At 37.3% G+C, this 12,351-nt stretch overlaps 1 protein-coding gene across 1 annotated transcript in view; it reads left to right on the top strand.

Annotated features, from left to right (window-relative positions):
- The first annotated feature begins 11,008 nt into the window (after nucleotides 1-11,008).
- Nucleotides 11,009-12,351, top strand: part of mei4 (meiosis-specific, MEI4 homolog (S. cerevisiae)) — a 69,628-nt gene continuing 68,285 nt past the window's right edge. The window contains exon 1 of the mRNA XM_042503858.1: nucleotides 11,009-11,067. Coding sequence (XP_042359792.1) covers nucleotides 11,040-11,067 — 28 coding nt within the window. The 5' untranslated portion in view covers nucleotides 11,009-11,039. The remainder of the gene's footprint in view (nucleotides 11,068-12,351) is intronic.

The raw sequence follows: 12,351 nt of genomic DNA, 5'->3' as shown, positions 1-12,351 counted from the left end.
AAGATGGCTGCTCTGTGCATCAACATTAGTGAAAACTGCAGTAATGTGTTGTTTATAAGCAATTCTGTCTTATTTGTGTCTCATTAAAACAGTTATACAGACAAATCTGTCCAACATCTCCCTGTGTCTGTATGCACAAAATACATAATAATGTGTTAAGATAGTGCTAACAACATCTTGGTATTCAGACTTGTTGTACTGGAACGCAGTCAACACAGGTGTGACATAACTCCCAGCCTCCACCTCCAAGATAAATGAACGCAGCATAAGTGAGCTACAAAATCGTAGGATTGCTAGTGTCCTAAGGTGGTTCAAAGGGGGACATGAAGGGCCAGTGCCCCTGTGATATTAAACCTTGAGTCCCCTTTGGCGTCTCTTACCATGACAAATATTTTCAGAACCTTTCACACCACATTTAATCCCTAGAGATGGGAAACTAATTATTCACAAGCATCTAAAATAAAATTTATGTTAACATGAAATACTTGTTCTTGTGGGGTTTTTTTGTGTATCATTAGTATTTTAGCAAATAAACATACGTAGTGGTCATCATACATAACAGTTCAGTGCTTACATAGTATATTTGGCACCCCTAAAATCGCATGTGGCCCCAGCCTGGTCCCTAAATTTAAAATGGTCTTAAACAGCCACTGCTAGCATTCATCACTGTCTGCTTTAGATCAGATAATTTACTGCACTTATACATTACAGCATAATAAACACATTGTATTATAGCATGCGCTAAATATCTATTTATATCCAAACAAAGTCAACGCAGACTGTACATCCAAACTGTGCCCATCATAACACACACAAACAACCCACTGTGCATGAAGCAGCTTGTGCTTTATTTCTAACACACAATTTACAGTAGCAACATGACCTGTGATTACACTGAATCCAAATAAAAAAAAAAACAGTCAAACGTCACTGAGGTGGATTACATAACTCCGACAGGTTAAAACATGAAATTGAATGGAAACTTGAGGCTGGCTGGAGGGAAATAAACTGATGACACGCCTCACTGTATTAAAGCTTTACAGTCATTTGGCCACAACAAAACAGCAGCAGTAATGCCCCCCTGTGTCATCATCACTCTTCATCATCACTCAGCTCTGCTATCTGACACTTCTGTTCTTATCAGAACACCATTATTAATAGTCCGCTCACATTACAAAACACTTCAGATACCCGGTAATGCAACAAGTCCAAAACCTTTCACTGCACTATTGTTCTGTATGGACCACTAAATACCTAGGAATGCCAGGAGGAGCTGGAAAACATTGCTGGGGAGAGGATCATCTGGAGTACTTGGATCTGGAGCTCAGCCAAGTCATCCCCAGATACGTGACTGAAAATGGATGGTCAAAAAAAAAAAACCCCAACAAAATCTGTCCCCTTACAGTTATGTCTATTTACTACTTATTTGTAACGCAACAAATGTTTTTAAAAGAAACATAATGATTACATGTTTTATTTACATAATGATGAAGCCTGTTGAATGAACAAATCTGCACAACACTCACTGTCAACACATTTCATTTGCTTCCGTATAATAGTTTTGTTCCACCGCCATCCAGCCCCCCTTTTGTGTGGTACAAGAACTGTGAAAAAAATGTTGCCAGTGGTCATAACAGGCAGCAATTACATTCACTCCAAAACATATTTGGCAGAACCAGTTATTAGCATATTCATTTTTTATGAAACAGGGACAAGTGGAGATTAGGTGTAAAACAAACAGCTGTATATCAAGAAATGTAAACTCATAACGTCATTATTCTAGGTGAGAGATATTTGTTGTAAAAATGTATCGTGATGCCACCAAACTGGACTGTTTGTGATCACACTTCTGTCTGTGGCTGACGTTTAAAGTCACCACACTGCTGCAGAGTGCAGTTTCAGGCTCTTACACACTCCCACACAAACCACACACAGCCAAATTTGACCGAACGTACGTCATCATGGAAACAGACTGCAGACCGCCCCGTGGTTTCAGCCTTCAGAGAGACACTTTAGAGCAGAACCACTCTGTCTGGTAAAGTAACAACAGGTCGGGTTTATTTCTATTCCTGTCTAAAGAAAGCCACACTCTCTGTCCTCAGAGGCTTGACTCAGATAAAGAAAAAAACTCTGTGGTATGTAGACCGATTTGTGTCAATATTATTTGTGTGAGCAGATCTGCAATCCATGTGTAAATGTGTGACCTACTGTATACACCTTCCACAAATACAAAAAAACACTGCTGTTAACTCAAAAAACTATTTTGCAGAAACTACAGCCTTCGTACATGCACTTTTTTACGTTAATCTGAAGGCAGATTATCGTGTTGGTCACGATTATCTCTCACATCTAATCCCATGATCGCCGATAAGAATTTATACAGTATTCACATTTATGATGATGTGATCTCTCTTAAGACTTTCTAGTGTTTCTACTTTGTCGATTTTTTTGCATTATTTGTTACATATTTCATTGAATTTGAATAATGTGAACTCCACCCCATGTTTAGTCAGATTTTTGATAGGTCAATAAAATGGTAATGAAACAATTCACTCGGCCGGTATCAGCCACAATGTGACTGATCACTATTAAACTTTTTGTTTATGTCATCTCAAAAGTTTCTGCCAAAATTCCTTCAGTCACAGCGGACACCAAATCAGTTTTTAGCCTCATGTTACCTTAAAAAATGAGTATGACAATAAATCTGGGAAATACTCAGTGGAGGTATTTGAATCATTATCAGAAGAAAAAACAAACTGTCAGCCTTGAAATGAACTTTAGGAGAAGTTGTTGCTAACACTCAGAACCCTCCGGCTGTGAGGAATAATTTAGGGAGCTGATGAGGGTTCTGGTGTCAAAACAGTGCAGAAATCTGAAAATAATGCGCTGCCTGCAGCCACACTGGTGTGATGTCCCATCTCATATATGGCAGGTGGAATTGATCACCTCCCTCCTGCATAAACTACTGAATAAAGCCTAAACTGAGACCAAGAGATCAAAAGTAATATCTAAGTGTGTATTTAGTTTCTGAAACATTGTCTTTCAGACTTTTGTCTTGTCCTGTGTCTCACCGTCTCACCTCACCCTGACCTCGGCTCCTGTAATACAAAAGACCGTAATGAAAATACAGTGTTGAACTCTCCTGTGGAGTTATTGCCTCATTTTTTGAAGTGTATGTTTTGGTTGAGCTTGTCCAATGAACTCACTAATTCACTCACTCACTCAGCCTCAGGCTTTCATTATGTCCAACACAGAAACAAGAGACGGTTTATTATTCCTGGCTGCTCTTTCTAATACGAACCATTTAAACATTTAAGCACCAGCATGTTCTTGTTCAGTGTTGGTTGTACTTTTTTTTTATTAAAAAATGTCCCTTATTCCGTGAGTTTCTTGTGGTTGTTTAAGTATCAGAGTCCATTAGAGGTGTAAATATAGACTATGCAGGCAGTGTGGTTTCAGTGGGGCCCATGGAGAGCAGATATTCCTGTTCAAAATGAGAACAGATTGTATGGTGGATGTTAGTTTTACAATGAAGTTCAAACTGCAACAGATTTTAAGGCTTGTTGTTTTTAGTTGAGGTGATTTCTGGAAAACTTGTGGCCCCTAGTTAAGGGGCCACAAGCTGGTTAAGAAGCGTGAGAAGTCAGCAGTTAACGACAGTATAAATCAGTAAATAAAACAAGATTTTCAACAATTGTCACCGCAATTGCAAGACTTCTTTGAGTATACAGTCATTAATATGCACACAAAATATTAGGTTGATTGGTCCAGTAGTTTGCGAGATTAGCTGCAGATAGACAGATACACACACACACGCGCACACACACACACACACACACACACACACACACACAGAGTCAAGACCAAACGTATGAAGTCCTCCAGGTTTATGTATGGGGGAGAAAATAATATGCTCATTCAACATGAACTACTACAAAAGACAATTGGATTAAATAATTATTTCTTATTGTCTTTGGTGTTTTTAATCATATGCAGATATGCAATTATGATCACTTGATAATATGTATCTTTATGTTGTCCATTATCAAGTTTGTATTTGACCATGTGACATGACAATCTGATATATGGTAACTAGTTTCAGCGCTCACTCTGTTGAGACTGACAAGCTAAGCACATCTGCGAGCCGATCAAGCAGTCATGATTTTGAAATATAAGAGCAGCAGTAAGAAAAGACAAGAGAAAAAAAGAGAACAGAAGAAGGTAGCAAAGCGAAACTAGAGATTTTTTTTAGGAGGGTTCGTGTTTTTAAATGTTCTTGATGTGTATGATTTGTTTTTACAATTGTGACGTTAAAAACTCGGGTTTTGTTTTTTACTCTGTTTGCTTTTTGCCTTTTTTTTGACAGCGCAGGTAAGGAATGACAGGAAAAGAGGAAGAGAGAGTGGTACTTTTGGCCATATACTGTATATGTTTGATATCTGGCAGTTTTGATTCTTAGTTTTGTCTTGGCCCACATTCAAAACATTTCTGCATATATTCCTGCTTCTCGGGCATTTTCTGGATAAACATGCAGTTTTTAATATGTGTATGAAGTCTCTGGAGTTCCAGTGTGTTTTCTGTGTTACATACTGTGTTACTGTGTGTGTGATTTATTCAGTGGGGGTGAGGATGTGTCCTACTTAGCACAAGGATACAGATGTTGTATCACAGTCTTGACACCAGCAGCTGCTTTGATGTTGACCCTGTGGGGTTTCAGAGTGGGCGCTCTGCTGCTGCTGCTGCTGCTGTTAAACACAGCCTGCCTGATGCAACAAACACTGGGGACGGATTAGTTCCCGCTTTTTTTAAAAGACGCTGAGGAACAGCATAAAAAGCCAGTGTCTCCGTAGCAACAATCATTTCATTGGCCAAGTACCATGGAGCTGGAGGAAGCCGTGTCACAGCGTAGGATGTAGGATAAAATATGCATGTAGATTAGGTCAATGCACACAACAGGTTTGTTAATGATAGAAACATTTTGGAATATTTCATTAATTGTTGTATAACATTGCCAGATAAGAAGATGATTTACAGCTTCATTTATGCAAAAAAAAAGATTAAATTTAGAAAAGAACATAACATGACAGCGTTCACATTAGGATTCTATAAATCAGCGTGACATATGACAAAAAAAAAAAAAAACACCAGCTGACAAAATAATAGTTGTCATCATGGACTTGTAGATGTTCAAAGTGTCAGTTAAATTTTAGCAACTTGTACCGCTTTATTAAGATAAGTATCAGATTATCGTCACCATGGTATTCATTTGAATTTGAATTTGAAATTTTTTTATTTGAACATGGAGCATCAAATAAAAACAAAAAAAATCAAGCAAACAAAAAACAACAAACGGCAACAAAGGGCTAGAAAAGTTTGACAAAAACAGTCCACGCCCAAACGGAGTGGAAAGAAAACTTATGTCCCATCCCTTTTCCTTCTATCCCGCATAAATATTATCATGCCACTTCCCAATATTGATGTTAATAATAATATCATTCACAATAATAATGTTAAAATTAACAACAACAACAACCACATTAATAATGATAATAACAATTATAATCATCATCATCATCATTATCATAAATGAATACTGACAATAACAACAACAGCCAAAAAAGTTAATTAAATTAAAGCTCCCAAGGCCTCCAAACCTCTATTTTTTTATCAGTTATCATAACTATAGATTATGTAATTACAACTTAATTTTATGTCCCTTAACAGGAAGTTCCACCTCACTGTTCATACTTTATATGAAACCTAATGAACAATAATTCATATATAACCTCAAAGTGCGATAGATGCCACATCAATTGAGGTGATGGACAATGTCTCTGCCCAAACATGGGTGTAGCCAATTATTCCTAACAGGCAATATTATTATGTGTGCATAAGACAACAGTTATTTTATAGTATAGGCCCATTAAAAAGCTTGAAAGAGGCAACTGAAATAGACATTTACACAGCACATAAAAGCTCTCCTCCTCCTCTCTTTGCCTCCAATCTTCCACCATGCCTCCGACCCAACACAGCAGCCTGCAGACCTGACAGATTTATCAGCTTCAGGGGAGATTTAGCAGCATTTGGCTGCCGGCTCTGTGGTTATTTCCCTTCCTGCGTATTCTTATTAAAATATGAATAATAAGAGGCAGTTTTTCACAGCGTATTGTTTCACTAGAGGGCGGCAGACTGCAAGAAATGAACCGACAACATGAGGCGAGTCACACAGAAACATGTCAAAGTGAAAGAAGTTAGACTATATAAACTGGAAATGACTCTTAACTAGTGAGGTGATGTGTTCGGAATAATCTGGACTAGTTGTACGATTTTGAGCTTTTTTTTCACAACAACTTTCACTTGAATTTCGCAATGGATTGTAACTGAAACACCTTTTTATGTTTTTATGTTGGTGACCCCCTGACCTCTACTAGCAAATGAGATTTTGAGTGATTTTGAGTTGCATTATCTATAGAATGGACTGACATCAAATTTGGTCAGAAAAACAGAGAGAGGGGCAAGGAGGGGCTGAAGCAATGCACTTGAAGAAATCAACCAACGTGTTACTGTATGAAGGACAGGCATATGTCCATGTTCATCTGGTGGGAGGGGCTTGAGACAGAAAGGGGAGAACTGCAGGAGGAAAATGTCTTTTTAACTTTTCCAGATTGCTCCCTGCCCAAGCTTTAACTAACTAATTGATCTCCTAATATTTTAACACAACTAACAGAAGATCCACAGTAAATGACCACCCAGCCAGCAATTTTTAGCTCTAAAAACATTCTGAGAATGGCACAATGCAACCAATACAATGTTTTATAACATTTTCAGTGGCAGGTTTTCTTTTAGTTCCCAGATAGGGTAACTTTCTCTATAAAGCTCAAAAATGTCAACAATGTATTTTTTGGTTATAATATCTTTTAAAAAAAAAGATCTGTAATCTCAGTCCTCAAAAACATGTTCTGAATATTGCTTTGAAAATGTTCTTCCTTTGTTTTCAGTGTAACATTTTTATAAAAGAATATGCTATTATATCATCACCAAAACATTCTCAGAATGTTGCAGTGAAAACGTCACAACTTAGTCAGCATTTAACCTTGTAGGGACTTTGAAATGCTAAACATCCATAAAACATTCTTTGAACATTAGATTAAAATGTTTTTTTAAAGCATTATTGCAACTTGTAGGTAACAGTAGCCAATGCTGTGGGAATTTTCCCTGCTAGTTGCTCATTTGTGATCAAATTTTTAGCACACATCAATGAAGCAGCTTGGGTTGTTTCAGGTATCAATTGTCTCAGAAGGTTAGGAAACATATTTATTCATCTGCCTCACGTCTCGAACAGCAGCTCCTCTCACAATACCTGCCTCAGACCAAACCATCCATCAGCCTCGGGGAGATTTAGCAGCCTTTTGCTGGTGGCTTCTGTTTATTTCCCATCTGATTCTCTTAAATATGAATCCCTGTCACAGGGGAGGGCAGCAGAGAGCAAGAAATGAATCAGCAGAGAAGTCTCACTCACAATACACAATAACATGTCAGGGTAGAGTAACACAAGCCGTGTTTTCTACATGCTAAATTTCTGTATATGTGAAAAATGCAACAACTGGTGTGTCATCATGAGGGATGTTTGGTAGTTTAAACAGGCGCTGCAGAGAGGATTGAAATATAATGGATGAAGGGTTGAAGAACAGCAGAGTGACGCAGCCTTTTCTCAGCCTTTCGTATTCCAGCTGATGGATAACAACAGCTCTCCAGAGAGCCACCGAGTGTGTCAGGGGAATGAGAATATAGCAGGCTTACAATAAAACTCCTCCTTCATGCATTCATCCTGTCCGTCCTGCATTAATACTCTGAACAGAGACAGCGCTCCCTGATGGATTCATCCTTTATCTCCTCTCTGTGTGTGTTAAATCTGAAATCTGTGATGCTCACACGACAGCAAAGGTGACGGAGGTTCTGATGTTGTCTCTATGAACTTGTTTAACCTTTTTTTTTGTTTGTGCACAGACGGGTAACAAATTACAAGGGACAAATCTGAATTAATGAGTTAAGAAACGACAAAGTGCAGATGCTTTGACACAGAGCACGAAGGCAGACTGAACACTTTGATGAGAATGACACGAATCATGTGCTATGGCCTTCACCGTCACCTGAACTGAACAATTTTATGATTCTCCAGAAAGTTCTCTCTTTCTTTGAATTGCAAAGAGATTTATGGACATTTATTCTCGCTTGACTTCAGAGATACTTATATCCCATAAAGTGTAAGTCACACTGAATAATATCAATATGTTTCATGTCTGTGTGACTACATTTAACAGAGTTATGACTCTCAGAAGGAGTGCGATTTTTGACTCAAACACAACTCCTGCAGTACCTTTGCCTTCCCTTCAGCTCTCCATGAGTGCCCCCATGTGGACACTTTGGTCTTCCTCGTTTGTCTTCAAAGATGACAGGACTTCTGGTGAAAGTCTTTTTAAACTTGCTTCACATATTTTGTTTGTTTGGAGGCAAAGTCTAAATCTATCGACGGCATACAGACAGGTGACAAAAAAAGGATCAAATCTGCAAGTTCTAAAGCGTTTTCTTTCTACAATTTCTTCGCAGATTTTTATGGACATTCATTTTTCGATGGACATCAGAAATAATGATGTCCTCTGAAAATGTAAGTTGCATGGAATGATATCAAAATTTTTCGTATTTCTGTGATGATGAACAACTGAGTTATGACCCTGTGAAGGGCTGCAATTTTTGGCTCAAACTCAGCTTCTGCAGTATCTTTGCCTCCCATATGTCCATTATAATTACAGTTTTAGTTTTTGGAACATTTTCCCCTTTTTTGAAATATTTTAAAATTTATTTAAAATTTTAGTTTTTATTAAACTCCTGCAATATGTCGGACTTTTCTTGACAAGTTGGTCATTGCCTTTTTTCATCATGTTATCCGAAATCGACTTTTGAGCTGCAGGCTTTAAAGTCGTATCAGCTGTGGTTGCTGTGGTGGTGACAGGAGTGGCAGTTTAAGTCGGATTCTTAAGGATAGAAAGAAAGAAATCAAACCGATTTTCTCAGATTTCAAAGGGTCAAATAGCTTGTGAAGGGTAACTGAACACAGCACGAGAAAAATAATGCTGATCCAGTTTTCAAAGGGTTAATGAGTTATAACTGTTGATTGACTCAGTTCATTGACTGATCATATCAGGTCTTCAGCTGCACTGCAAACTGCTGAGCAGCTCTAAGGGTCCATCTGAAGGTTGCTGCCTTGCTCAGGAGCACCTCATCAGCACCAGGTCTGACTTTGTGATTTAAGTCCTTCCTTTTTGAACCCTCACATGACAAACCTGCATGTCTGAACTTCAGGCCGACATCTTCACTAATCAATGAAAACTCCTCTTCAATGCGCTGACCTTTTAACGATCCCGATGATAATGAGGCGGTCAGCTGGCGAGCAAAGCAGACGACATGGCCACTTAGCCTGACCCCTGCTGATAACAGCCCAGCATCTGTTCGATTCATGTCCGTACACCTCCTCTGATCTCCAAGGAGGACGCTCGTCCTGTTGCCGGGGAGGTCAGAGGTCACAGTCACCCACACAGCAGCATTCCCAGGAGCTGCTGGGAACTCAGCATCTTCTTCAAGGACACTTCAGCAGGGTAGATACAGGAGCCGGTTCCTACAGTGGCGCTTATGGTTCCTCTGACTTTCATGTGACTTGTTTTTATAACTCTTGAGCATGAGTTCATGTTCTCTGAATGTTCTTCCTCCGTCTCATTTTTGCTGTTAGTATTCTGAAGGAAAAGCACTCAGGTTTCACTGTAAATCTGCTGTCAAGAGGAACAGGTGAGTTATATCACAAATTAACAAACAACAACAACAACAAAAAAGTCACCTGTTTAGTGTTGTAATATAATATTTGAATGCCATGAGAAATTATAGATTGGACATTTTGTGACCTAGTAATTATACAAGGGATGATGACTATTAATTGATGATCGATTAATTGGATGTTAAGAATTTAATGTAGTATGTGAAACTGAATGGATAGGCTATGCACTGTCATCAAAGTATATGCATTATGTTGCTGTGAGCTTTGATTTAGGAAAAAATTTGAGGAAAAAAGTTTTCATGTTTTTTTCAAAAGACAATTAATTGATTAAATAATTGTAAGTTTAAACATAAAGACAGACCTGACAATTTCCCATCTTAAAAATGTGCCATTTTTTTCAAACAAACAAACAAACAAACAAACAAACAAACAAACAAAAAAGAAAACTATTAATGATAAAAAAGTATGGTAATCTAAGAAGTACACAGATCAGATCAGAAATACTTTATTGACCCCTGAGGGGAAATTGCCTTTAGTTACAGATGCTCCCATTCAAAAGTCTTAAAAGGCGTAGGAAAGTATAGAATATATAAATAAAATTTAAACATAAGTACTAATGTAAAATTGATATATATCTAAACACTAAAAAATAAATGTACATGTACATTTTGTTCTTGTTTCTACAATGTGATAAATAAAACAACAGATTACCAACATTTGAATACAGAATATTACAATAACTACAATAACTACATCCATTACATGGATGTAGTTATTGCACTGGATTATTGCACATCAAAGTAGTTATTGCACATTATTAAGAGTCCAGAGTAGACTAATTAAGTAATGTACTGAGTTTTCCTGTAAGCAAAGTTTCAGATCATCAACTCGACAGTACAAATACCACTCTGTAAAATCCTATAAGTCCTGCAATTAAAACCTCATACCTCACCTAATTATATTATATATATTTTTTTACAGCCGATTAAAATGAGCAAAAATGAAACAACAATCATTTTCAACTCTTCAGGGTCACGCTTGTGAGCTGTTAGATCAGTAGCGTCACGGCTGACCTCGTCACGTGATGCGGCAGTCACCGAGTGTGACGGGCGCAGATTTGAGTGTAACACCTGTCCCGCCGCTGACACTAAACTAGCACACCTATCCACTGAAAACATTCAGTGTGGAGTTTGAGGATAAGGGACACCGCGCAATGCAAACTGAGGATGGCCATTTAAGAGGTAATTAATTTAAAAGGGTATTTCATTCGTCCCCACAGTTAGTACTAAGGGTTTGAAGGGGCAATGTAGAGCACGTAACTGTTATCTGTTTGATTTCGTAACGTAGTTCCCGAGCTAATGTAAGCTAGCATCACGCTAAGTTTAGCTAGCTGTGGTAGTTCGACATAGTTTAATTTAAAAGTGTGTTTTTTTGTTTTGTTTCTGCAAATAATGGCATCATCGTTTTCAGACAGATAGATATAGACAGTTATATCGGCTACACTCAAACCCCCCACATATTCTTAGTTTTACCTTCCGTGCTTGTTATGTTTGGATTAGCACATAGCATTAACTAGCTAAATTACAAAATAATAGCATAATGTGGTATCATTCTAAAATTACAGTCAGATATTTGGGACTAGACTGAACGGTAGATTTGGGCAAAGGTAAAGGAGCATGATATGTGGTTAAGTGTCAACAATATGAATATGGTTATGTTATGTGTCCGATAATGGACGCTTTATCGGACTAGCTAATGGTTATTATTTAGCTATAGCCTGAAGTAAACACAGCTGGGTCGGACTCTGAACGTTAAATCTGAGTACTGTAAAGTCCACAAACGTTTTCAATAAAGAGAATAGCTGTATTTCTCCATAAAAAATGTTATTTTATTCTATTTTTAAGAATTTGGTATTTGTAAAATTAAATGGCTTTTTTTTAAAATTTTTTTTTAGCAGTGTTGGAATTGTAACTTAAGCACCTTGACGTAATTTATGTAAAATTTTTAGGTTTAGTTAATGGTTAGTTTGCAAAAAATATTTTTGCATACAAAACATACAAAGAGCAAGAGGTAACTTAGGAAAATGTTTTGTTAAAAATGAAACTACCCAACAGTTTATGCAAGTAAGGCAACATTGCAATAAGCATCTGAATCATTTTCCTTGCAACAATATGTATAAAATGGATCCAGCTTAAAAAAAAAGTTTTTGTAATAATATTAATGTTTGGACTTATTTTTTTTTAAGAAACAAACTATGTTAAGGTGTCAGTTTGAGCTCTGAGTTATTGTCATGGCATTTTTTGCTTTTCCCCCCCTAATTTCAAACTAAAAGGAGAAAATAATCATCTTAAGATTTACCCATAATTCAATTAATCATCATTACTTAATAGTTCAAAATGAGCTCCACCTCAACCTACATCAGTAAAATCCCACTTTTTCCATTCATGCATCTGTTGAAATAATATAATCATGTAAGAGTCACATGAATATTATACTACATTGAGTACTTATAATACTCTGAGTAT

Source organism: Plectropomus leopardus, chromosome 16 (assembly GCF_008729295.1).
Source record: "Plectropomus leopardus isolate mb chromosome 16, YSFRI_Pleo_2.0, whole genome shotgun sequence".
NCBI classification, from domain to species: domain Eukaryota; kingdom Metazoa; phylum Chordata; class Actinopteri; order Perciformes; family Serranidae; genus Plectropomus; species Plectropomus leopardus.
The sequence above is the reverse complement of the archived record's forward strand: the minus strand, read 5'-3'. Positions and strand labels throughout refer to the sequence as shown.